The 27,498-nt window shown below is 38.5% G+C and overlaps 2 protein-coding genes across 3 annotated transcripts in view; both read right to left on the bottom strand.

Annotated features, from left to right (window-relative positions):
• The window catches only part of LOC113015411 (uncharacterized), a 43,099-nt gene extending 30,707 nt beyond the window's left edge, over nucleotides 1-12,392 (bottom strand). The window contains exons 1-13 of the mRNA XM_026157448.1: nucleotides 12,328-12,392; nucleotides 12,076-12,205; nucleotides 10,343-10,507; nucleotides 8,607-8,744; nucleotides 6,938-7,086; nucleotides 4,009-4,112; nucleotides 3,393-3,582; nucleotides 2,052-2,183; nucleotides 1,796-1,939; nucleotides 1,210-1,345; nucleotides 795-945; nucleotides 376-512; nucleotides 50-161 (exon numbers count right to left, since the gene is read on the bottom strand). Coding sequence (XP_026013233.1) covers nucleotides 50-161; nucleotides 376-512; nucleotides 795-945; nucleotides 1,210-1,345; nucleotides 1,796-1,939; nucleotides 2,052-2,183; nucleotides 3,393-3,582; nucleotides 4,009-4,112; nucleotides 6,938-7,086; nucleotides 8,607-8,744; nucleotides 10,343-10,507; nucleotides 12,076-12,205 — 1,688 coding nt within the window. The 5' untranslated portion in view covers nucleotides 12,328-12,392. The remainder of the gene's footprint in view (nucleotides 1-49; nucleotides 162-375; nucleotides 513-794; nucleotides 946-1,209; nucleotides 1,346-1,795; nucleotides 1,940-2,051; nucleotides 2,184-3,392; nucleotides 3,583-4,008; nucleotides 4,113-6,937; nucleotides 7,087-8,606; nucleotides 8,745-10,342; nucleotides 10,508-12,075; nucleotides 12,206-12,327) is intronic.
• A 3,915-nt stretch (nucleotides 12,393-16,307) lies between these two features.
• Nucleotides 16,308-27,420, bottom strand: kdf1b (keratinocyte differentiation factor 1b). 2 transcript variants are annotated; one of them, XM_026157453.1, is made up of 4 exons: nucleotides 27,208-27,420; nucleotides 25,360-26,311; nucleotides 25,164-25,250; nucleotides 16,308-17,994 (listed from the first exon to the last, which is right to left on the bottom strand). In XM_026157453.1, the coding sequence occupies exons 2-4, from the start codon at nucleotides 26,303-26,305 to the stop codon at nucleotides 17,900-17,902; spliced, it is 1,128 nt and encodes a 375-aa protein (XP_026013238.1). In that variant the 5' UTR covers nucleotides 26,306-26,311; nucleotides 27,208-27,420; the 3' UTR covers nucleotides 16,308-17,899. The 2 variants fall into 2 exon arrangements, with proteins under 2 accessions (XP_026013238.1, XP_026013239.1); XM_026157454.1 differs by having other exon boundaries at nucleotides 27,366-27,411.
• Nucleotides 27,421-27,498: the final 78 nt, after the last annotated feature.

Genomic DNA, 27,498 nt, shown 5'->3' with positions numbered 1-27,498 from the left:
AAACTATATAGATTTGTACAATGTTAAGAAAATAAATGACAATACTCACGAAGCTGCCAGTACATTCACATCAACATGCCGGGTTTTGCCATCCAGACAGTCAAAGACATCAATTTTTTCTGGAGTTAACTTATTTTTATTAAGATAAACACCAAGATTGTCTGACAAATGATAAAAAACAAAAACAAAAAGTTGTTGTTTAATACAGAAGGAAAGAAATGTATCTGCAATTGGGTAATTTTATTCCAATTTTCAATTTCTGTATTTATGTGATTGAATTCTCTAGGTTTATTTTGTTTGTTGAGGGTTTTGTTAATAAAATACCCCCAAACACAAGTTTCTCTTCATGGATTTTTGCCTTCCATGGCTTCTTACCCTCTCTAAGGAAAACAAGACATGGGTCTTGAGTTCCTAGATCCTTCAAACGCAGCGGTGGAGTAACATAGAGTTGAGGGAATGCTTCCATTTCCTTTACCATGTCTCCAAAGGTTTTCCCAGTGTTTATCTCAAAACTGGAATTTAATTACAAAAATTAATCAGCAGTTACTGGGTAACAAACATGGGTAATCAGAGGAAAACAACCATGGTGTTTTTTTTTTTTTTTAATGTAACTGTTATTCAGAAATCACTGTTAAATGTGTTGGGTTGAGTTTAATGGTTCTTGATTCATGTAACCACAAAATACCACATGGAATATACAGTATGTAGAAATTTGACTGCTTTTTTTTTTAGGTGTTTTTATTTGGGCTAATTTTGGTATATTTTAAAAATATGAAAATAATAATACTACATACTTCTGACCAGTCACACTGCCATGAGAAATCCAAAGATGATAGGTCGTAAGTGAAGGATGAACACTGAGCAGAATTTTCTCAATGTCAGTGGCTCTCTTGAGTGATGTTTCTTGTAAAACTTCTGCAGTGCAGTTGGGTATCTTCTCTCCATCTTGGAAACAGATCCATAAAGTAAAATCATTCTCTGATAAGTTACATTGGCACAAGAAAATGTGCTGAACTCTCCGAAGACTTTTACATTGATTAAGATTCACAAATATCTGCAAAATCTCCAACTTTGACACATATTCTGAACATAAAAATAAAAAAGGAAATCAGGAAAATGTGGTCATATAGCCTACTAGACGTTGCTGATGACACACGCTCTAACTAACATTTTAACCAGTATTAGTGATCCACAATGCCAGTTTGTTACCTTTTATTTTTTGCAGCACAAGAGCTCTTTCAAGGGCACCTGGTATTCCAGGTACAGTGACTGGTTCACAAAAACGTCTGCCTTCTTCATTATTCAGAAAATATGGCGCATAATTTTCATTTTCTGATGTTTCTTTCTATTGAAACGATACCAAGTTAAAATGTACAAAAGCATAGACAGCAACACTATCACACTATCCTTTCTGTTTATATTTTAATTATTATTATACATAATAATAATAAATTATATATTATATCCAGGACCAAGTCAACATATTCTGCAACAAAGTTATTACAGACAAAAAGGGATCTAGCAAAGAGAGATCATATAGGTCATAACAAAGGACATCATGACAGGGTCCATAAAAAACTGAACACTGTGACATGAGTTTTGTTCAGTTTTCATTTTGGTATCTTTTATAGGATTTAAATTACTATTTGGCAAGTAAAGCCAGCTAGTTGCTTTTAAGCAGGATACTGTAAATAAAAATGCCAGGCATCTGTTTAAATAATATTTTGCTCAAACCCAAATGTAAACATGTAAATGTTTTAGTGTGGATGAAATGAAATCTTTGCTTGCTGGCTACCTTTGCTTCTGACAAGAGATATGCCCAACAGTGTATTGAATACTCAAAGACATCTTGGTCCTCGATGACTTTTCCCCCTTGTTTTGTTCCAAGACCTGGCAAAAGCTCTCTAAAAAGAAAATACAAGCCTTCAACTACCGCGATCTAACAAAAAAGAAAAAGAAAACATCACATGAAAGAAACTTATTCTGTAATGGTCACATGTGAAACAAACAAGAGGTAGTAAAAATTCAATTATATTCTTGTCATAGTTTACCTTTTGATTGCTGGATATACCTTCATTTTTACAAAGTAACTGGTACAAACTCTGGGCTAGTGGGTTACAGCCAGTTAGTTTTCGTATGTACCCAATCAGTTTCTTTTGGGAATCAACTGAAAATCTGCGTTGCTGGAAGGAAAATATTATTCAAAAATCAAAATCTCAGGTTATTCTTACACAAAGGAGATACTTCTAAAATATTAAAACAATGAAGACACCTGGAAGCTTTTGGGGTTTTTTTTGCAGATAATTAAAACAGAAGTATGTAAGCAGTAATCATATACAGTGGCTTGCAAAAGTATTTGGCCCCCTTGAACTTTTCCACATTTTGTCACATTACAGCCACAAACATGAATCAATTCTATTGGAATTCCACATGAAAGACCAACACAAAGTGGTGTACACGTGAGAAGTGGAACGAAAATCATACATGATTCCAAACATTTTTTACAAATAAATAACTGCAAAGTGGGGTGTGTGTAATTATTCAGCCCCTTGAGTCAATACTTTGTAAAACCACCTTTTGCTCCAATTACAGCTGCCAGTCTTTTAGGTTATGTCTCTACAAGCTTTGCACATCTAGCGACTGAAATTCTTGCCCATTCTGCACAAGGCCAACTTTGTGCAGTGCACGACTAATAGTTGTCCTATGGACAGATTCCCCCACCTGAGCTGTAGATCTCTGCAGCTCGTCCAGAGTCACCATGGGCCTCTTGGCTGCATTTCTGATCAGCGCTCTCCTTGTTCGGCCTGTGAGTTTAGGTGGACGGGCTTGTCTTGGTAGGTTTACAGTTGTGCCATACTCCTTCCATTTCTGAATGATCGTTTGAACAGTGCTCCGTGGGATGTTCAAGGCTTGGGAAATCTTTTTGTAGCCTAAGCCTGCTTCAAATTTCTCAATAACTTTATCCCTGACCTGTCTGCTGTGTTCTTTGGACTTCATGGTGTTGTTGCTCCCAATATTCTCTTAGACAACCTCTGAGGCCGTCACAGAGCAGCTGTATTTGCACTGACATTAGATTACACACAGGTGTACTCTATCTAGTCATTGGCACTCATCAGGCAATGACTAGATAGAGTCATTGCCTGATGAGTGCCAACTGACTGCACTCAGACCAAAGGGGGCTGAATAATTACACACACCCCACTTTGCAGTTATGTATTTGTAAAAAATGTTTGGAATCATGTATGATTTTCATTCCACTTCTCACGTGTACACCACTTTGTATTGGTCTTCTCTGTATTTTTTGACATATGTGTCGGGATTATAGAGGAAATTAACATATATAGTTACTTCTACCAACACTAAATACAGTCACAGTATGATACAATGCTTACAATGACAAAGAGAGATGACAGGAGGACACTGATTCCTTTGCGGGTTTGTTGAATGGAGGGCACAACATCATCAATGAAGAATGCATGCGGATCAAACTCTTCCTCTGAAAATGTGGACATTGAGAAGTGCACTATGGACTCCTCTGTGATCCCACAACTTTCCAATGTGTTGCCAGTGCCAATTTCACCTCTGAAAATACGAAGATTGTATCATTATTTAACAAAAATGAATCCAAAATGCAGAGTACCCTTACTGCTTCCATAGAAATTAAAAGGGTAAGAGGTACCTGGATATTGATGTTCAAATACACAAGATTAATTGGTCATTATTAGTGTGACCACCTCTATAAAAGTGGACGATTTGGTAGTTTGGTTTGGTTATTAGAATTATTAAAAGAAGGGATGTTACACAGTGGTACCATGGCCCCTTTACGTGTTGCTGACATCAAATTGAAAATATTTTTCTACAATCTGACACATTTTGGAATTCCGGTTGTGCCATAACTGTACTCTTCTTTTTAAATACAAGGACATTTCCAAATGAATCCAAACTTTTAAACGGTAGTGTAAATAATGATTAAAGAATTGCTGTCAGTAAATTAAAATATATTCTTACTTGTATTGCAAGACATGTGCAGGGATTCCACTTTCATCTGCAAGCCTGATCTTCAGATTAGCTATTGTGTCAAGTGCCAAGTTTACTTTCACTTCGAAATCTCCCTGTATGAGAAAAATAAAGTTAAATGTCAGTGACCTGCTCCCACTCCTCTGCATATATTGAGGGAGAAATCACCATAAAGTGGAAAAACATGTTCATTTCTTGTCAGTCAGCTACAATGGCTGTACCATTTTCTGCACTTATTTGTCAGCTATCACTTTGCTATACACTATACACCACTTAAAAAATAAAGGCACACTAAAAAACACACCAGATCTCCATAGAAAAAAAATCATGCTGGCTATTTATACTGAAATGGACTTGGTAATGTGTTAGGATTGAAAGAATGCTACATCATTTGAAGAAAATTAATTATCAACCTTTCTGGCGCTTGTATCCGCGATCTCGTTCTTTCAGTCACTACCCACAGCTCGTGACCATAGGTGAGGGTAGGGACGTAGACTGACCAGTAAATTGAGAGCTTCGCGTTTACACTCAGCTCTCTCTTCACCACAACAGACCTGTCTGTCTTTCGATCTCCCACCTTCTCCCGTCACTCGTGAAAATGACCCTGAGATACTTAAACTCCTCCACTTGGGGCAGGGTCTCGTCCCTGACCTGGAGTGGGCACTCCACCCTTTTCCGGCTGAGGACCATGGCCTCAGATTTGGAGGTGCTGATCCTCATTCCCACCACTTCACACTCGGCTGCGAACCATTCCAAGGCGAGCTTGGCCATCACCTGATGAAGCCAACAGAACCACATCATCTGCAAAAAGCAGAGATGAGATCCTGAGACCACCCAAGCCTTCCGCCACTTGACCACGCTTAGAAATTCTGTCCATAAAAATTATGAACAGAATTGGTGACAAAGGGCAGCCCTGGTAGAGCCAATCACCCACCAGGAACGAGTCTGACTTATTGACGGCTATGTGGACCAAGCTCTTGCAACGGTTGTGTAAGGACTGAATGGCCCGTAGCAATGGGCCAGACACCCCATATTCCTGGAGCATCCCCCACAGGACCCCCCAGGGGGCACGGTCGAATGTCTTCTCCAAGTCCACAAAACACATGTAGACTGGTTGGACAAACTCCCATGCACCCTCAAGTATCCTCGAGAGGATAAAGAGCTGATCCAGTATTCCACAACCAGGACGAAAACCGCATTGTTCCTCCTGTATCTGAGGTTCGACTAATAGACGGACTCTCCTCTCCAGCACCCTGGCATAGACTTTCCCAGGGAGGCTGAGGAGTGTGATTCCCCTGTAGCTGGAACAAACCCTCCGGTCCTCTTTCTTAAAGATGGGAATCACCATCTTTAAGAAAGGGGTGGTTCCCATCGAAGGGTGGCTGGCCTCTCCCTTAGAGATAGGGTGAGAAGTTTGCCAGAAGGAGCCAGTTGAGGTGGTTCAGGCATTTGACAAGGATGCCTCCTGGGTGAGGTGTTCTGGGCATGTCCCATGGGAGGAGGCCCCGGGGCAGACCCCGGACACGCTGGAGAGATTATATCTCTCGGCTGGACTGGGAACGCCTTTGTGTTCCCCTGGACAAGCTGGAGGTGGTGGCTGGGGAGAGGGAGGTCTGGGCTTCTCTGCTTGGGCTGCTGCCCCCGTGACCCGGCCCCGGATAAGCGGAAGAATGGATGGATGGATGGATGGATGGATGGATGGATGAATGGATAATTATCAAACTACTGACTGAATTCAAAGACACCTCGGAAAATAAGTGAAAAATTATACTGCAGCCTAGTCCATTTTGCTAATATTATATATTGGCAAAATTAATATATTGGTTAAGGACCTTCTACAGCCCTGTCCAGCTCTCCTAGAGTGACTGTCTGTCTCCTGGAATCTCTTCCATGATCTTGAGACTGTGCTATGAGGCACAGCAAACCTTCTGGCAATGACACATGTTGATGTACCATTGCAGTTGAAGGAGTTCAACTACCTGTGCAACCTTTGTGGGTTCCAGGTATCACCTCATGCTACCAGTAGTAACAGTTCGAAAGGATGAAGAGGAGAAAAAACAGAGCGTTCTCACTCCCGAGGCGTAACATGTCGACGTTTTGTCACGTCCCGCGGCGTTCCTGAGGAACGCGAAAGGAGACCTTCGGCGTTCTTATGGTACGCGGCAGGTTATGGCTGGAATCCAGTGCAATGACGCTCCCGCGGGAGTAGACGTTCCAGCCCTGTATTCCAGCCCTAAACCTAACCTTATCCCTAGCCCTGACCATAACCTTATTCCTGACCTTAACCAGGTCTTTAATGATGTTAAATAGCGTGTTTCTAAGCGATTTGAAGAATAAGAGCGAACATGTGTAGGTTCAGTCCAGACGGTTCTCATATTTCCTCTTTTTCCGAGGTCGTCATTTAGGAACGTGGTGGGTAGCCGAAAACGTAATATGGTGACGATTTGTCACCTAGCGTAAAATGTTACGCTTTGGGAGTGAGAACGGGTTGGAAAAAAGTACCAGTTGCCTCCACCTGTAAAACCACCTTGCCTCCACCTTAGTGTGGTCTCGCTGTTGTCCCTCTAGTACACCTGTTGTTAATTTCATAAATATCAAAGCAGCTAAAACTGATTCTTCTTCTTTTTTATAATTTATTGGCAGTTGGCAAACAGCAAAATAGTGCATTACCGTCACCAACTGCTGAAACTGAATAACAACCCCCTCTGTTTAAAAAGTGTTACCTTTTTGACCAGTATATCATGTAACCGACATAATAATTTAAATTTGTAAAAATGTTGACCTTCCAGAAACCAGCAGCAAAAATTGTGAGTTATCCTCTATTTTTCAATATCACTCATCTTGCTAAACTATTTAAAATGCAAACCTTTTACTTAACTCAGCTAGGCAAAAAAAGAGAATATGTATTAATTAAACTCACCTTGAGCATGATATGACATCGAACGGTATCGGTTCCCTGAGTTTCAATGACCCTTTGCATGAAATTTGTAGACGTTTCCAAATTCTTATTTGGTGTAAAAATAGCATAGATTACATCTCCACTTTTAATGTGTCTGTCTTGTAAAGACCCTGTAGATAAAATTAAAAAAAGTAGCCACTTTACTTATTTAGTTTTCTACTTATTTCAAGCAACAACTTCTCCTGTGAGGTTTCATTTCTTGTCTAAATGTGACAATAATGTATGCTATTAAAAGAAGAAATCTTGCTTTAACAATATGTGTAACAACATAAACCATCTTTTGATGGGATCACACTAACAAAGATATGTGTCAATATGCAGAAAAATGAATGAATTAGTTGAAGTCCATACTACTCACTATATTCTTATTCAAACCTCATTTTGATGTTGCAGTGCTGAAAACATTAAAAACCTAATGAATTATAATTAAAACAACCCCGAGTTTGTTAATATCATCTTAGGAATGTGTACTAGGAAAAAAAGTGACTCTCATTCTCACTTAAGTCTCATGGACTGCTTGATTAACAGGCAATATGAATTCCCTTGAAGGAAAATACAGGAAGGAAGTGAAGTCAGTGTGAACTAAAAATGATAAATGCACATACAGGCCTTAGTTAAAAGTCATAACACTGAAATTGCCTCAACAGCCACTTATATGTTGTAGGGGATTTTCTTTAATGTTGTTTTCATCCTTGTAAACTCACAAAATAGATTGATAATAAACTCTGGGAAACACTGCAAAAATTCAAGTCATGACATTGTTATGTTTTAATATTAGAGATTTTTCCTGGTAGTTCGATCTATGTACTGTACAAGTCAACTTAAAAATACAATGTTTATAGTTGCTTAAAGGTGGTGTATGCACTACATTGTGGTGAACTGGCAGAAGTTAAAAACAAAGGCAAGGTTTCCCAAAACTGAAAAATAATGTACATCTCAGATTTATTAAAAAAAGGCCTTTTTCAGCAAACACAAAATAGGTTTACAATTTAAAGCTGTTCTGCAGCAATGGAGGTTGATCAACTCTTGAAAGCTGGTGCCACTAATTCCTACATGAGTTCCAACTTTTCTGGATTACTTAAAACCCCCACTTTCTGCATAAAAGCAGTGTTGGAACACACTGTGGTACTATACCCTCGTGAGCATCAGTCACAGGACAACAGCTTCAAGCACAGCTTAATAGTGGTCAAGTCTCAGTTTTAACTGCGAAGAAAAGAGTATGCAAAAGCCATTTACACGTTTGTTTCCCTTATGTTTATTTTATTCTTGATCTAGTTAGCTTTTCTGGTAAATTCTTCATATAAACATTTCCTGTTTTAGTTCCTGCCTCTAGTTTGTTTTCTTATGGATAAGGTTTGTCATATTTCTAGAATTTTGCCTGTAGTGCTCACTCTTGAATTTGTGAGCACTGCTAACTGAACATCTGAGTATGATTTTAAGCATTTAATAAAGATTTTGATTTCACACTTGGTGCTCTTAACTAAACTGTCCCATTGTATTTTTTCTATTGTATTGCTATATTATACTACTATATATTTTGAATAGACATTTTCTTGTTCTATACAACGTTGCAAAATGAAAGAATACCGTGTCATTACCTTTTTGAATCCTTAACTCTAAATGAGCTTACATGTGTTAAAGAAAGGATCATCTGTCAAAGGCATTCCATCCACTGTGTAGAGACAGACACCTCTGGAGGGATCAACACTTTCAAGGTGACAAATCCTCAACATTAGATCTTCAATTGTGTTTTGTGCTGGATCCATATCTGCAAGTTTAATATACCAACATCATAAGTTAACCATTTTGATATTGGTCTGTCAAAAAAGTTTATACTGACTGCTAAATGGAAAGTATGCTCTAATTTTGCCTTGCTAATTAAGTATACTAATGTGACTATTGATAAAAGATCAGATTTTTCCCTTACCATCAGCCATCAGCATCATGTCTAAGCCTTCAGGTCATTGTAGTCTAAGGAGCTTGGAAAGAAAAGAAAAGTGTCTGGACTTCTTTAAGTTTCGTGAAGACGTTTTACCTCTTATCCGAGAAGCGTCTTTAGTTCTAAGTGCAATTAATGGAGAGTTCCAGATTTTAAGCCCTACGGGAGTGTCCCCAAGAGTGACCTTTATCCTTTTGGTGCAGATGAAAGTTTACTCTTTCGAGGATGTTCACATTTTGGACAGAGAAGACAGATGGTTTGAAAGAGGAGTGAAAGAAGCCATTTATGTCACTGTGAGCGACCATCTTTTAACAGAGGCAGTGGCTTACAACACCAACTGTCTGCCATCTATAATCCAGCGCCATCTGACCTCAGTAAATCACATAATAGGGTGGGGTTAGGTTTTACAATGGGTTCACCCGAAACCTTGGCTGATTGTGACCCACACCCGTTTTCATACCTTGACTCATGTGATTAGGCAGAGGATCCATAGGGGGCCCATGACCCTCTTGAGAACACTCCCATAGGGCTTAAAATCTGAGACTCTCCACCAATTCATGTTAGAACTGAAGAAGCTTCTCGGATGAGAGGTGAAACGTCTTCAAGGAAACTTAAAGAAGTCCGGATGCGTTTCTTTCTAAGCTCCTTAGTCTTAATGCATGCTCAATCATCCAGGCAAGGAAATCCCCAAAAGATGATTCTGTTCATCTGGACCTAATGTTTTCAGTGGGAGAAATGTTTCATCACTCATCCAAGTGACTTCTTCAGTTTTAGCTAACTGCAGATTTCCCCAACCTTATAAACAGTACATTTGCACATTGAGTGAAACTAGCACCACTGAATGAACAATGCTGCAGTTAGTAGAGACTACAGAATTAACTTGGATGAGTGATGAAACATTTCTCCTACTGAAAACACTACATCCCGATGAACATAATCAACTTTTTGGGACCAAAAAGTGTCATACATATAATAGTAATAACAGTAATAATAATAATAATAATAATAATAATAATAATAATAATAATACATTTTATTTAAAAGCGCCTTTCAAAACACCCAAAGACACTGTACAGAGCATATAAGACAGGCATAAAAACAGGAAATAAACACAATAAAAAAATAAAGTTTAGGAGCATGGAGAAGTTATATAGAGTAGGCTATCTTGAACAGGTGGGTTTTGAGGGTGGACTTAAAAAGAGGGAGTGAAGTGATGTTTCTGAGGTCAGGGAGAATTCCAAAGTCGAGGGGCAGAGCGACTAAAAGCCCTGCCCCCCATAGTAATAAGACGAGGGGTAGGAACAGAAAGAAAAAGAGAAGAGGAGGATCTGAGGCACTGGGATGGGATGGAGATCCGTACCAAATCAGAGAGGTATGGTGGGGAGAGAGAATGAATAGCCTTAAATGTATAAAGGAGTAGATCTTACCTTTGATGGATTTTGGTTCAGTTGGACATTTGGGGTATGTGTACAGCAGATTCAAGGTCTTCATGGACTTTTGCACAGACCTTACAGCTGATTTTTCTGGAGCTCTAAATCTGCTGATTGTTTTTTTCATCTCAAAAAACCGATTCTTTTCCACTTGACTTAATCCTGTTTGGAAATATACATCTATATTAATCAGATATTTTTAAAATGGAAACAAATAGCAATGATGTGTAAATACTGAAGAAACAGTTTCAAGCATATTTATAATATTTTCAAAATATTTATTCACTTTGGGTATGAAAAACAATTATACAAAAATGTTCAGCAGTTTAACGGATCTAAAGGTATTTCAACAAAGGGATGAAAGGTGTGAGATCCCCTAGTGAAAAAATATAACTCAATAGTGAAAAAAAGGACTTGACATCTAGCCTTCTCGTGGTTAGAGAAACACAGAGTACTACAACAAAGTGATCATATGTGATTCTGGTAATCAGTTAATCATATATAATTACAATTAGATATATGCCTAATCAAAAATAAACCGTGTTGATCAGTGTATGTTGAGACAAAGAATAAGTGCAATAGAGCACCGTGAGTGGACATGTATGTGATTGTGCGTGTGAACAGATGTGTGAATGAAAGAAAGAAGCCTATTCCTTTTCTGGTTACAAAATAATAATGTAGCCATTGTACAGAGAGCAAGGATCTGTATAGCTGCCTTTAATGGGTGCAGCTGATGAATTGCTCTTGACCTTTAAGATTATGCAATGTTTGGTTAGAGGAAGTGGGTTCTCAGACTTTTCACAATGAGTACCACCTCATACAATATATGGCTCTTAAAGTACCACCCTTATGACCAACATTAAAGTACAGTGATATAGGCCTATTTAACACCATATACAGTTTACACAAGAGAGTTTTATTTCTTATATGAATCTTATTTATTTTAACTGTCATAAACAGGATGTGACAAATGATAATAATGACAACACTACTGCATTAAAACATTCACAGCAGGTGGTATATCTGGCCTTTAAGTTATGACGTATGAACCCTGCTTCTGGGTCCAAACTACTCTGCGTTTATTAAGGCTGTTGTGTTTTTAACGTGTTTTAATTCTTTGTATCATTTTCTATTTAATCAAGGGATCTCAAACTCCAGTCCTCGTGGACTGGAGTCCTGCAACTTTTCCAATGTCCCTATTGCAACACACCTAAAATAAAATTAGTAGGTCATTAGGAAGAGTATAGAACATGAATCCATGCTGAGGTTGCAACCCCTAACCCTACTCAAGTAAATTTAAGTAAGTGTTTGGAAAAATGTACTTCTAAAAGTACTTTTATTGCACCGTGTTCATTCACTTATTAACTGCTGTAATGTGAATCAAATGGTTGAATTGCCACCTCACCAGGAAGTGTTTGTTTTGGGTGACTTCCCACGTACCACTAGAGGGAGCCCAAATACCATTATTGGTACATGTGCCACAGTTTAAGAATGAGTGGGATAGACATTCAGACACAACCGGTTAGAGCCAGTTTCTGCATTGGATTTTAGGGTAACAATCTCTGACCATTAGAATTTCTTGATAGGCGCTATACAAATCTAAGTTATTATTATTAAAAAGAGTGCCAGTCCAGACTTTCCATACAGGGGTTACTGGTTAATCTATAAAAGCAAGGTTTGATTTGCCATTTAATTTTATATCATCTTCAGAAACTCAAGAATGTTCTTACCTAGCTGAGTTAAATTTTCTTCTGTTACACTGTCAATGAAATCTCTTTCATCTTTCACTCCTAGATCTAGAAACTTTTTGTAGTAAACTTCCAGTCTGTTTCTGGCGAGTAGGTTGTAAATGGCATCCATCTAAAGTTAAAAAATGCAACAAAACAAGAATATTTCAAAAGTAAATCACAATTACAATTCACATAGATATATTCTAAATATATAGAATATAGAAGATAATAGTTCAGCCATAGAAATCTTACCTTGACGCACTCAAGATCAAGTACAAGAGCAGCAATGAGGTTTGGTTTCTATCTATTTGTTTTCTTTAAGCCCATGGGTGGAGCAGTTTACTAGAAATGAAACTTACCATCAAATTTGGCTTGTTAACACAGGATATGTGAAACTGAAAGCAACTTTGTCAACAGATCTAAGTTTCCACTTAGTTTTAACTGCCAAAGTTATTATGTCATTATTTTATGTTTTTGGTTTACATACATTTTTATGTAAGTAATTTTTAATGAATATTAATTTTTGTAGCAACACTACATAGGAATCTTGGAAGTATGTTTACATTTTGTGCTGCCCGGGGACATTGCGGACTGGTGGCTCAGAGCCAGGAAAGTTTCAGTGGGGTGGCCAGGATGGATCTGTGATCATTTTTGGGTGACATGCCTCATAAAAAATACAGGGCTATTTAAGCACCTGTAAGTGTCACTGAAAAGATTTATGGACACACCTAAACAACACACCTCTACTGTAACGGACCCGGCCCTCTCTGTTGGTTCTCCGGTCTCCCTTTTTCTCATTCTCTATTGTGTGTGTATGCATCCGACAGTGGGCAGGACTCTCCCTGAGTCCCTGCCCTACTCACCTGTGTCTGATGAGCAATCTCATCCCCTTCTTAAGAACAGGGTGGACAGCCATTCATAGCTGGATTGTTGACCTACCTTATTAGTGAAATCCCATCTCTTCCTAGTTGAAACCAACTGTGGTCCCTTGTGGCTTCCAGCAGTGATTGTTAGTGATAGTGAGATGAATATTGATGAATATTGTTTCAGTATGTCTGATACAAAAGATACAGTGGAAACTATCAGGACAGAGTTTTGGTATGATTGTGTTACTGTGTAATCATGCTTATGTACATCTGGATAATGACACAAACTAGGGTGTGGCGCTTCACTTAAATAAACTAAAAGACAGAAATCAGATTATAGGATCTGTGGTGTTGTTTATTTATATTATGGTACTTATCATTTGTGATATTTATTACTGTGTGCATACTTTATTAGGAGAGATGAGATCAAAATGTTGCCAGACAGGGGAAAATCTTCTCTTCCTTGCTGGTTCCATCGAAGAAGAAATGCTCAAGTAACTATGTAACACTATGTAACACGTACGTCATCCAATTCCACAACACAATGTGATGGGGGAATCATTTTATTTCGAATCTGGTGCGAACCGGAGAGCCAGTTCCTGAATCAGTCATGTGGTACGGACTGCCCGCGAGGCCTCGAACGTCACTGCATATGTAATTAAAGCAAGCTTCGATACGAGCTTTATAAAAAGTCCCCCGAGATTACCTGACACACGCTTCGAAGCTTCGACACAGAGGACACATCACTAATGATTGTGTGTTTTTCCAGTGCATAGGTCGTCCGTGGTGTCCTGTTCCATGATGAAAGGTAAGAGAGAGTACACCTGAAAAGTGAGAGTGAATTTTCATGTCGTGTGGGATTTCGCCCCCCTGTCTTCCTCTCTCCGGATCACTCTCAGGATTGCCCTTGTTCTGCACATTGCATTATCTTCTGTTATCTGTAATTAAACCTTCTAAACCTTAGATGCGAATCCCGTCTCCAAGTCCTGCTCACCTGCTCCAGACCTGACATCTACAATATCTGGAATGCAGGCAGCAGTGGAAAAGATTAAATAATATTCATTGCATTTAACTTTTTTCCTTATTTGTGCTGATAAATTAACAAAAAAGCTTACACTATACCAATTTTGCACAATTTAGAGTTGAATAGCCTTTATTCTATGGTATATTTATAATGAGCTGAGGTGGGAAGTAACCAAGTACAAATTCGTTACTGTACTTAAGTACAATTTTAAGTTATCAGTACTTGAGTAGTTTTTTGTGACTACTTTTTTTTTTTAACTTTTACTCCCTACATTTTTAAACAAATGTACTTTCTACTAGAGATGGACCGATCTGATATTACGTATCGGTATCGGTCTGATACTGACCTAAATTATTGGATCGGATATCGGAGAGAAATAAAACATGTAATCCGATCCATTAAATATCACAAAAGCACTTCACAAAACTTGCGACATGGCGTAACCCAGCTCATATCTTACCACGTCGGAGCAGTATGCGTCACGTGATAGAGCGGCTGTGGTGTACGAGACCTGTCGGCAGTCTGGTTGAGCATTTGGAGCCTCGCTACGAAACCGGCATTTCATCTCCAAGAAAGTTATCCCAGAGAGAAGAAAAGCAAGTGTGTAAGTTCATCTCTGAATGTTTGTAAAGCACTCCCACGTTAAGCTTAACAACCGATACATGGAGCGACTGCCTCTGCCTGTTGCTACTTCAACAGGGCTCTAGAGTGCAACCAATTTGGTCGCAAATGCGACCAAATTTTTAAATGGCACCGTGTGGTCAACAACTAACATGCATTATGTCCCTATCGTGGTCTAAACCAATCAGAGATAGTCAGGGGCGGGACCTCTCTGATTGGCCGTGGTCCAGAGATTCCTGTAGTCCGTGTTTACATTTGAAAGTGCAGGCAGTTAGAGAGAGGTGAGTAGCTTGAATGAAGCGATATCGATTCATTAAATCCTGAATCGACTTTTAAATATAAATGTATTTTACCAGAAACGCCAGAATCTCAGGTTAAAGCTCACAAAACGTTTTCAACAACCACCAAACAGTAAATGAGAGCACGTAAACGAATTCCACACAAAGACCTAGTGATGGGAATTCCGGCTCTTTTTAGAGAACCAGCTCTTTCGGCTCGGCTCACTAAAAAGAGCCGGCTCTTTCAGCTCCCAAGCGGCTCTCCGGGTTGTTTTGTTGCTTTAATTCATTTATTATTAACAACAATATACAATTATGCACAAAATTAATTACTAATGTTTAAAAATGTGTTTTCTATGTATATATGTTTATTATATAAATATGCTTTTATTTATTCACTCCACATAACATTTAAAAAAATAAATTATAAAATAGAAAAACCAACTATTTACAATTCAACTTTTAACTATTTTCAGATTTTTCCTATTAAACAAATTTAAAAGGAAACAACACAAGACACTGCAAACCACAACACAATAAAATATTGATTAAAATATGCAAAACAAAAAGAAGAAAAAAATGAATGCCCAGATCTTTAAGGGAAAGGTTTGCATTTAAGAGGATGAGGTTGAAATGAGGAAGGAAAGAGAGCAGTGGTGGAGAAGGAAAAAGACCTAAAGAGAAAGAGATGATGAAAATATACACGCACAAATGTTAAAGGGTCATACGGAGTTTTAAAGCGTTATTTGTGATCTTTAGATTACAAGTAACTTATGGCATAGTACTTATGTGGCTGGTGTCTAGTTACATAAAACGCGATTAGATGGAAATGCTAAGTCCATCAGCTTTGTGTATGTATGTGTAATGTGTATATATAGACACGTGTGTGTGTGTGTGTGTGTGTGATTTACATTGCCGTGCTTGAGAGCCACCATCTACCGGAACCAAATTCCCTGTATGTGTCTGCACATATACTTGGCCAATAAACACGATTCTGATTCCGATTCTGATTCTGATCTCATCCGCTGTTTTTAAGACGGCTGTGAACATGTCGGCTTCCACAAACTGGAATACATCAATTTGTTGGAAGACATAATTATACACTAATCATTGTATATTTATGAGTACAACATTTTTTTTCTACGAAATAAGCAAATCTTGTAAGCAATACAAAAATGTTACATTTATTAAGAGAGCTGCTTTTTGTCCACAAAGACTGTTCCTGAATGTAGTGTTCATCCAAGTGTCACGAAAATCACAAAATATAACCCTTTTTTTTTTTTATTTCATTAGCTGCTTACTGGTACTTAAATAAACAACAAATGTGAAAACACATGATCTTATTATTGCAGGAGGAAGAAAGAGAGGAAAGACTCTCCAATGCATGCTCTGACGCCCTCATGTGGCCATACTCTCAGTGACAAACAAAACATCCTGTTTTTGTTCCACTTCATAATCTTTATTGGTTTAAAAAAAAGCCACATCTGATATCAGAGATTAGTTCCTGATACAACATATTTCTGCTGAAAAAAAAGAAAAACAAAGAGAAACACCTAAACATTCGATCTGCTACAGCTATAATGTGTCATTAGCAACAAAATGCAAAAGACTTCACCAAACAATTCAACCCTTTCAGTAAAGTAAGAAGTATAGTTTGATAGATATAGTCAGCAATTCATTACTTCTTTTAAATTTTGGTCTTCGTGGTCCAAACCAGAACAAGTTTCCCATCATTCCATTCTAACCATGCTGGGGTTGGGCACTACAAAAACCTCAAGTATTCTGGAAGATTTTACAGAAAGATTACAAAAAAACTTTATTCTTTACACATGTAAGTAAAACAGATCGTGGGTGACACATTGCAGAATACGTGAACTAGTTTACCATTTGTATTAAGTTACTACAGTTATGTTCCTTAACAACTGTAACCATAAACTGATAATGCTAAAGGGCAAAAAAAAAAAAAAAAATGGATTGAGTGACTCAGCTGGGAAAATCCCCGTCAGGACCCGAGGGTAAATACAGCAAGTACATTTGTTGTCATGAAAACACACCTTCACTTCATGAGTCAGCTTGAGATAAACATCGCTAATAAGTTACAGCGCACGATACAACCTACAGTGTAGCTGCAGATCACGCTGGCTCACATAATATTTGAGAATTGAAAGCAAACGGTAAAACAGTCACAATCAAAATGTATCCAGCACACAGTTAAGATACGAGCTTAAGAGTTATCAGCTTTGTATGAACTTCATGTTTTGAAACAAATAATAAACTGATTTGAAAAAACAAAAAACACATTCCATGTTGTCTGAATATTAACTAATGATATGAAATATTTAAAAAAACAACACCTGAAGGCTTTTTTTGCAGCCTTCAACTTGTATTTCCAATTGGACGTAACGAAACACAATACAATTACAATGAAAAATCTACTTTTCCTCTACATAGAAAGTATGCAGTGACACCAACCAGGTGCTTCACTTAGAAAATTATTCAAATTCCGGAAACTATCAGAACTTTATGTAGACTCATTAACTAAATATTTGCGACATAGCCACAAAACTGAAAGCAAACACATACTCATCAAATCAACAATAATGAAGGCATTTGAAATGTGCAAAACAACAGAAACAACACCAACGACAAACTTTAAATCTAAGAGTAAAATCAGAGCAAGCTCGTAGGATCCTAACTCCTTCAAGGACGAGGGGACGGTTATACAACATGTATGATACAACACCTAAGAGCTGCTGATGACGTCTGCCTGCAGGACAAGCTCCCCATTAAGCAATCCTTCAAACACAAACATAACATTTATGAACCAGAAATATCTACACACAGAGCCCTGAGTTCACTGAAGTCCTTCAGACAATGTGAAATTTCACATTTTCCTTTTGCCACAGCAAAGCCACGGTCTCTGCAAACAGCTTGGCTCAGCAAGGCACTCGTGTGCAAGTAGGGTCTCCTTTCGACGTCCCGTATGTCACCGTTTGGACACAGTTTGACAAATAAAGAAAAATGTGGTGAGTGAATCATGTTCTCACATAGGTGCGGATCAGCGGGACACCTGAAGAATTTGTCTCTGTGTGTGAAGTGGAGTATGATGTCGGGGAACTAGAAGTGTGACCTGCAAGAACACAGAAAGAAAAGCTATCATGAGCATGAACATGCAAACGTGGCAGACTCATTTTGCTTCCTTGCATATCATACAGACAATACACATAATGTTTGTGTGGCAGTAAGAGTAAAGTCACCAAAGCTGATACTTTCAATACCGATCCAAGCAAACAACAGTACTTGTTTTTTGACACACAAGAGTAAAGTTCGCTGTGTGGTTTCCTGTTGTTTGTTATGCTTCACATACAAATGGAAGAGGATGCACTTAAACCAGTGTACGGGTTATGCAAAACACAAACCTGACTATGTTTCATACTGTTCCACTCATCTACAGGCAGCACTCACACTGCAGGGAAGGACACAATCAAATAACAACACTGGCAACCACCAGTGCTACCCTTCAGCTTCCTAGTAGACATACCAATTTCAAAATGCTACGTCACCTTGTTTGTTAGTTATTGCATTCGCAAGGTTTTCAGAAAATTGGACCTCCGACCTTGAGCTCAAGGTTGCTGAGATTCAAACTCATCCAAGATTTTTAATAGATGCACCTATTGTATCAATTTGAAGGTCCTACATCGCTTGTTTTCAGGTTATTGCATTCACAAACGTAGGTGTCCACGCCACCTGCTCACCCAGAGCGGTGCCTTTCACAGGTTAAAGACCACTTGCTGTTAAAGGTCTTAATAACTGCTTAGTTTTGTAGATTGTTGTTAGTTCCTTTTCTCATTTCTCAGATCAGGTGTGAATCACCATCTACTTAGAAACATGAGTTCTTGGTGTCAAAAGGCCTGTGTTCACTTTATGGCTATAGAAATCTCTAAAATTTCACAGAAGTCATATTTTCAATAAACTACTCTGCTACTGTTGGTGTAGTGGTGTAAGCTTTCTACACAGGAGTGGAAATATATGTATGTGAATGTTTCAATATCTCAGCAAGTGCTACTACTGCTTAGTTCCACATGTGACGGTGTCGGACCCTTCCATGGTTCTGTCATCTGTACATTGTAACGCACTTTTGTTAAAATTTTGTTGAAATTTTTAGATGGATGGTCCTTTAAAAATTTCGACCGTGGTTCAGGGGGTTGGGAAGCTCATCTTGTAACCGGAAGGTTGCCGGTTCGATCCCCAGCTCTGTCTGTCCTGGTCGTTGTGTTCTTGGGCAGGACACTTCACCTACTGCCTACTGGTGATGGCCAGAGGGGCCGATGGCGCGATATGGCAGGCGTGCTTCTGTCAGTCTGCCCCAGGGCAGCTGTGGCTACAACCACCAGTGTGTGAATGTGAGAGTGAATGAAAAGCGCTATATAAATGCAATCCATTATTATTATTATTAAATGTGAACCTCTTCCAAATGTTCTTGAACTGTGTTTCTTACCTACTTAATACTTGTATGTATATTTTTTTATATAAAAGATGAAAATTGCTTGCTATTGTTATACAGATAAGCATAACTTCATGATATGTTTTGTAGTTTTGCTTCCGGCTCAAACAACCAAGATATGATTGAAGTGCAAACTTTCAGTTTTAATTCAAAAGGTTTAACAGAAGTGCTGAATTAACAGTTCAGAATTTACAGCTATTTTTATAGGACCTCATTTTTAGAAGCATGAAAATAACTGCAATTGACTAACAGTCAGTTTCATCGTCATGTGAAGCCTGTTTTCTTGTTGTTTCATGATCAATCACACAGATAAAAGACTGGATCTTTTTCACTGGATCTGTCAATATGACATCCAAAGAGCTTCGGAAGACCACAGAATATATGTGATTTCAGAACAAGTAACCAAGTCAAAAACACTCAAGGTCTTACAAACGAGAGATGTCTTCATGAATGGAAATGCAGATAATTTACAATAAGGTGCAAACCACTGGTTACATTCAAGAACAGAAGTGCTAATTAGACATTAAAAACCTAATAAAAATTTAAAAAAGGACAGACGAAACCAAGATTAACTTGCACCAGAATGATGAGGAAAGTATTAAAAAGGAGAGAATCGACTCATGATCTAGTGATCCAAGGTATACCACATTATCTAACATTGTGGAGGCAACATTTTGCCATTGGCATGAATGGCTGCCAGTGGAACCAGAGTTTATTGATGATGTGAGTACTGATAGAAGTAGCAGGACGAATTCTTAATTGTACAGGGCTATGCTCTCTGCGCAGATTCAAATTCTGCAAAACATACACACACTCTGTGTTGCTTAATAAACTTTATTTAAATGTTTCAGATGAAGCCAGCTAAAAGATCTAAAAAACCAAAAACAAAACAACACATCATGCCACGATCTGAAGTTACTTTAAGAACAGATAAGAAACACAGTCATGGACATTTATCATCTATCAGTCTGGAAAGGGTGACAAAGGCCTTTTTAAGACTTTGATACTCCAAGTTCCACAAAAGGAGAAAAATTGCAAAAGTGGTGATCCTTCCCAGGAGTGGCCAGCCAATCAAAATTACTCCAAGATTGCACCGATGACTCACAAAAGAAAAAAGTTTAAAAAACTGAAAGTCAGTGTTCATGATTCCACAATATAAAAAAGAGAAAGGACATCAAGTTTTGGTCTGCAGACTGAAAAGAACACAAAGGCTTGTTTCACATTTACTAAAAAAAATATCCCGATGATCCCTAAGACCACCACCAGGCCCTGGCTAGGTGGTGGAATCGAACTCAGGCCCTTCTTGCTGTGAGGCAACAGTGCTAATAACCGTGCTACACCTTTTAAACCAAAATCTGTTAAAACCAGCGCCGCTCAACAAAAAGTAGACCATGACTACAGAAGAGCCGTACAACATATCATGATCATACCCATATTTAAAGTCAAAATATATTTTTGTGCAATTTTTCCAACATTACTATTATTAAGAATTAATTTGTAAAACACAATGGAGGCTCTGTCATGGTATGGGACTGCATTTAAGCCCGTGGTGCTAAGAATTTTATCAAAATTGTAGGAATTATGAACACTTAAAAGTATCTAAGATACCGCCATGTAAAACCATCTGAAAATCATCTAACAGGTCATGACTTTATTTTTTGTTTTTAGCACACCAACAATCACAAACCCACTGCTAATGCAGTAAAAGCATTAATGGAGTCACTGTCAGTCATGGATTGGCCTCCTCAGAATTCAACATTATTAAAGCAGCGTGAGATCAAGTTGATAAGAAAAAATTGAATAACAGGCAGCAAACATCCAAATATGAGCTTTGGAATGTTTTTCAAGAATCCTGTAGATTAAAAATGACAAGAACGGAGTTTAGGCTGTTTTAAAGAATAAAGACAGTCATTCCAAACTTGTAAGAAGGGTACACTCTGCTTTTGCTTTCCATAGGGTATTTGCATTTACCCATGTTTCAATAAATCGCTGCACCTATTTTCCTCAAAAATATAAAGAAATATGAGAAAAGCTAAAGCAGTGCTACACAGTACTGCAGTTCAGATTTTAATTATTTTTAACTGTGTTTTAATTGTTTTTAAATATTCTTTTGTAAGTATAAGTGACATGATGCATCATAAACCGCTTTTCGGGGCATTCATACGGTAATTTAAATCCCATACATCAAACAGGAACTTTTGGCTGTAACGAACCAAGTTGGTTGAAATGTTTGTTGTGAGTATACCATGATTATAAGTTAGTTATTTGTTATCAGTTATTAGCTAGTTATTTGAATTAAAGGAAATTAAGGGAATCACAATCACAATCTGCTGCAAATCTCATTCCACCTAATCAATGTACAGCACAAAGCTACTGTATTATGTGCAATTTTATCTTCTTTGTAAGAAAAAAACAAGACTATTAAAATACTGAAATAAGTTCAGTCCAGAACCACTTTTGCCATTTATCTCCATTCACTCCAATCAGTTCATAGTGGATAGTCTTAGCCAATAGCGTGAACCCCTTGTTGGTAAACTGTGGTCATTTTGGGCAAAAGATTATTAGAACTCTTTAGGATCCATATTATTTTATGTTCTCATCACACTCATTGCTGATGCCAGCAAATTTGCCACTCTGGCTAGAGCTACAAAAAACAAACAAGCATAGGTGGAGTAATGTTTATCAATGGCAGCCATCTGGAAATGTTTCCAACAGCCCAGCACCAAACACAAACAGTTCCACAATATGTAGTACAGCGGCTATATTTTCAAGGATACAAATATGCAATAAGCTCACTCTCAAAGATGGAAAGAATGGTAAGAAAGAGAAGACAGGAGAGGAATATAAGGGAACATTTTCAAAGTGCTCAGTGACATCTAATAAATCTGAAATGTAATGTTTAGGTATGGTTCTGAAGTATGCTGGAGTTTTAAAATTAGATATTGGATCAAACATGATGTATAGCTGTAGCATACATTTTTATTATAAGGCTGGATGAAAATATAGACCGTTCAGTACAGTTCAGTGCAGGCTAAAGTAGCTAGTTTGCAGTGTTGTGGTAAAGTTTACAGTAATGCATGTTGTACTGGTGCAGGGCAAGCTATGGTTTTGATGGTCAATGTTACACCAAGCCAAGTGAAACTGTGCTTATCTCTTTAAGCTTATCTGTGCGATTATGTTACTGAATTCAGTTAACACTACAGAGAGCAATAAAGCTTAGAGCTTACAGCACAGCTCAGGTGATCACAGCCTGTATGCAAAAAGAACAAATCTACTGTAGCTTACAAAACAAATTTTTTTACACGTCTTCTTTCTAGTGAATTCCCCCCATGCTTCATTTTTACACTGTACCCCGCACGTAGAATCTCACATTAACCCATGAATAAAGCAATTAGTACAACTTTGATACAATTTAGGATGTTTTATTTAGCTATTGACTATGTGCACGTTAGCATATGCTACTTCCGGTGCAGAAACTCCTGTGGGGAGCTTTGTTTCCGGTGTCTTATTCGCGCCTGGTTTACGGTCCAAAACAAGTTAAGCAAATGAATGAATCAAGCGGCGATTTACATTTCTATAGATGTCTTGGGCATTTACCCAATATATCTGTAAATGATGTTCATCGACTTGTCGACATTTTTCCCCCGCGCCTCAGAGCAAAAGAGAAAAGGGATTCAAATGTTATATTTCTCAGCTGTCCCTCGTTTATCGCGGGTGTTATGTTCTAAAAATAACCAGCGATAGGTGAAATCAAGTAGCCAATTTTATTTTTTGACGGTGCAAAACGTTTCGTGGACATCCAGTACTGCACTTCAGAGTCACACTGCTAGCGATCGATGCAGCGATTCTGTACTGTACAGGAGAGACGTCACGGAGGAGATTGTCTGCAGCGATCAGGACGCAGGACGCAATGCGACGTAAAAAAAATAAGCATGCAAACTTGCACTAAAAAATCTGCGAAACAGCAAGGTGAAAGGTGAACCGCGTTATAGCGAGGGACCACTGTAATTTTTAAGGTAAGTCACAACATACCCTTCGTACATACTAATGTATAGAAACCGTTACCAGCAATCATTCATTTTTTGTGTGGCTTTTTTCACGGTTTGTTAACATGCTGTGTAGGTGTGTACTTGACTAGCTGATCTCGACATAATGGGGGAAACATCTGGTTTGACTATTGTTCACCTGCAGTTTGAATGCTAAACATTTGCCTGTTTAAATCATAAGACCAGTCACTATACAGAGATGTGCTTCTGAATGTGGACGATGTGTCTTCTGCTGCAGTGATGCAGTTCTGCTTGTGTTGAGTGATGTAAACAACTGATCGATCTAAATGCTTTAAACGTCAAAATTGATCATTAGATTTTTTATGACACAACAGTGGTGAGTGTTCCCACCTTCTCCTCTTTGTAACTTAACGCGATCTTTCCGTTTTTGAGTTTTGGACATGATTTTGGAGTATATCTTCGCAGTAGCGATTGACCGCAAAGTAAAGCTACCGGAAATGTACAACCCCACATCCGGTCTCAAACGAGGAAGTTAGCATTTTCTCGTGCACAGGGTCAATTGTAATTCCCACTGATTCCCTTTTATTTGATTTGTGATAACAAACTTAATTACATATGAATTAGGTCGTGAAAAAAAGAGAATGAAAGGAAACAAAGGTGTGAGAAAATGTCAATCTTAGTTTTGCCAATTGCTAAATGCTTTTAGAAAAAAAAAACCCAAAAAACAACGTATTCCTTAGTCTTCGTAAATATTTAACTTAGTGCTAACCTATTTCTAAACAAATCTTTTCTATTGCCTGAACTCAGTTATCAGTTAATGACAAAAACACATAATTGTGAAAGACAGATCATGAAAAACATTGATTAGTCAAAAATCACAAATGTTAGCTTTCTTTTTTTTGGTTATCTAAATAATCCAACCACACTGCCAGTGTAATTTATGTTTGGTAGCTTGTAGTTTGATATGATTTGTTTTTAAATTTACTTCAGTCATAAAGTGCACAGATGAACTGTTAGTGTGAAGCAGTGGTTCTCAAACCTGTTCTGGCATGTCCTGCTTCAAAACATTCATGCCCCAATAATATTTTTTATGAATCATTAACAATAAAAACGGTTCAAAATGAATTGTAAAATCACTTAAATACTGACCTAATTTCACTTCATACTGTTTACCTAGCTGTCAGTGCCCCACCTGCAGGGGCTCCACGCTCACTGAAATTGAGTGAAGCAACTCAATAGAAATGACGCAACTGCTCCAAAAGCTACTTTTTGACTGGTGCAAAACAGCAGATGTCTGTTCCTGACTTACTGAGAGATGAAACTGCACAGCTGCTCACACATATGTGACAAAGTGTGACTGTAACATTCACTGATGCACATTATTTTTTTAATCCATAAAGGCTCTAAAACAGAAAAGTTACAGAAAGTATAAATGTAAAGAAAACTTGAATGGTTGAATTGAATCCTGTGCCCCTCCCACATCCCACTTCTAGTATATAGTAAGTAGTACATAGAAGAGCCTTAGCAGGCCTCATCTATGTAACCTCATGGTGACTGAAGCATCTATAATCAGTCTTGAAAATGAATAAACCACTCTGAATGTTATGTAACACCATGACTGCAATGTCTGTCAGCAGAGTGGCGGATTTTACTTGCAGTTTCTATTTACTGGCACTGAATGGCTTATATCGTCTATTGTACAGTGAAGCTAGTCTAATAAATTGACTTTATCAGAATAGCTCGTTTAGGACAGACTTTCAACAAAGCAGAATAGTGCAGATTTCTTACCTCCATTGTTCCTCCAAATCTCCCTGGCACACTGATCAGAGGAGGTCAAATCTGATATTTGGATATTGGGATTTGATTTGTAGTCATCTTAGATAAACAGAGAAAATGAGATTGTTACTTGATGGCACTGAAGCATTTCCTAGATGCCGGCAGGAACACTGATATTTCTGTAGTAAAGGAGTCGGTCAGGACTTACTGTTGTTGCTCAATGAAAAGGACTCGCTCTCCCTCATCGTCTCGTTTCCGCTGTCCGACAGTGTCCTCTCATTCCTGGAGATGTGCGGCCTCTTCTTCGTACTCTTCCGAGTGCTAATGCGGATGATTCCACGCACTAGCCGACACTCGGCCTCCTGCTCATCCATTTTATGTTCCTCAGCCAGTGAGTTGATGAGCTGGTTGATGGCCTTGCTCTTTTTCAGGAACACCGAGTCTGAGGTGCACCGGGCCAGTTCTTCAATCTGATATTCAGAGTAGAGCTCCAGCAGCTTCTTAGTAATCAGGGAGTCCACATTCTCCTCCCCATCCTCCCAGTCATCAATCCTTATAGACTCATGCAGCGACTGGTGGCTCGGCAGTGTCTGAACACCAGGAGGTGGCACGTATGGCAAAGTGGGAGGATTGGTTTTAGCACCTAAATACTCTATTGTGCTGTCCACTTTGACTCCAGCAATGTGGAGATCCTCCAACCAGGGTTCTTCTGCAGTGTACTCTTCTTTGTTGTCTCTTGAGTTCATAGCTTGGAGACTCAACCTCTCTGGTTCATCTGGTGAACTCTCCTTTGGTGCCAGGCATGGAGCAAGGATGGAGTTCTGGCAGACCCTGTACAGGCCGCAAGTAAGTATGCTACATATAAAAGTCCTACAGCTTCTCGGAGAAGTGCATGGATTGCAGGTTTGGGTTGCAGTGGATGGTTCAGCTGAGCCAGGAATGAAGCCAATGGTCTCATACTGTCTGCCATTAGCATCCTTCAGGTCAGCTTTGTGGACTCCTTTCGGCTCTGGGTTTTGTGCTCTGTCTTCAACTGGGTCCACACAACGTTCTTCATAGGACGACCCCTGGCTGTTGCTCCGGCTGGACCGAAGCCTGTGGCCTGCGCCACGTCCTGAACCATGCGTAAGGCTGCTGGAGGTGCCAGCAGACATGATTGACTGCATCAGAAAATCCAAGAACAAAAATGAGAAAAACATTGAGGTCATCTGAGGTTCAATTAAATGATGAGACAGGGTTGAAATAGTACAGCTAAACAAAACGCTTCTTATAAATCCACATTGTCAAGCAGGAAATAAGTGTGCTCCTAAGCACCTGAGGGCATTTCTCTTCAAAACAATCGTGAAACTAATATCCGCAGGTGGCAGGTAATGCAGCCCAACAGGTTTTACGGAGTATGTGTACACACAGTCAAACACAATTACCCGTTCTTATATCAAATATACTGCATGATGTCATGGAGATCACAAAATACTCATTGAAACTCCAATGAGTACACTTTCTGGTGATTCACACCTATATTCATTTCAGAATTATATAGTTTTATTTCCTTTTACTCATTAAGAACACATAACAATGATGAAGGCTACTCTGTGGATATGGATATGGATCATTAAAATTAATTTAACGACAAGTGTGGCTATTTCGCCAGTCATTAAAACAACCTGAGTAAAGACGAATGAATGCCGAATTTAAAAAAAAAAGTGTAATTATAAATTATAATTATTTTACATTTGTATTTATTTATTTATTACATGAATCTTATTAGAAAACGACAATGTTGCAATTATTCAGTAGTGTTTGGCAACCTGTGTTGTGACGATATACGCCTGGACATTTATCAACAGTATGACTTAGCTTTTAAAAAAACAAGTCAAACGGGACTATAGTATTGCGGTTTTGTCTTTATCTAATCACAAACTCGATTTGACGGTAACTTTAGGAACATATGAGCTCGAATTTCGTCTCAAATACAAATATTATTTTCACTTTCATGGCGACTTGTCATTGCGGCAGTTTCCTCCATTTGAGGACTTTCTCACCTAACATTACTCACAGTTTACACGGTGCGTCCACCGGCCGTCTCCCGAATTAATGCTAGATTCTCCACTTTATGGTACGCATTTATTTATTGTAATCCATTTCGAACGTTTCGTGTATGAATTTCGCCCCAAAACGCCAGTTTCAACAAAGTTTTCGACCAAATCTGTGTACCTGAGCGTCAAGGTAGAAGAGGCGCACCAGGTAGCTACAGCCAGAGGTTGGCCTTCCGGTTGTAAGTGACTCACAAAATAAAATGTACATCAAATTGCCAATGTAATTTTGCATATTGCACGATAATAGCGCA

Source organism: Astatotilapia calliptera, chromosome 22, assembly GCF_900246225.1.
Source record: "Astatotilapia calliptera chromosome 22, fAstCal1.2, whole genome shotgun sequence".
Lineage (NCBI taxonomy): Eukaryota > Metazoa > Chordata > Actinopteri > Cichliformes > Cichlidae > Astatotilapia > Astatotilapia calliptera.
This window is presented reverse-complemented; position numbering and strand designations above follow the sequence as displayed.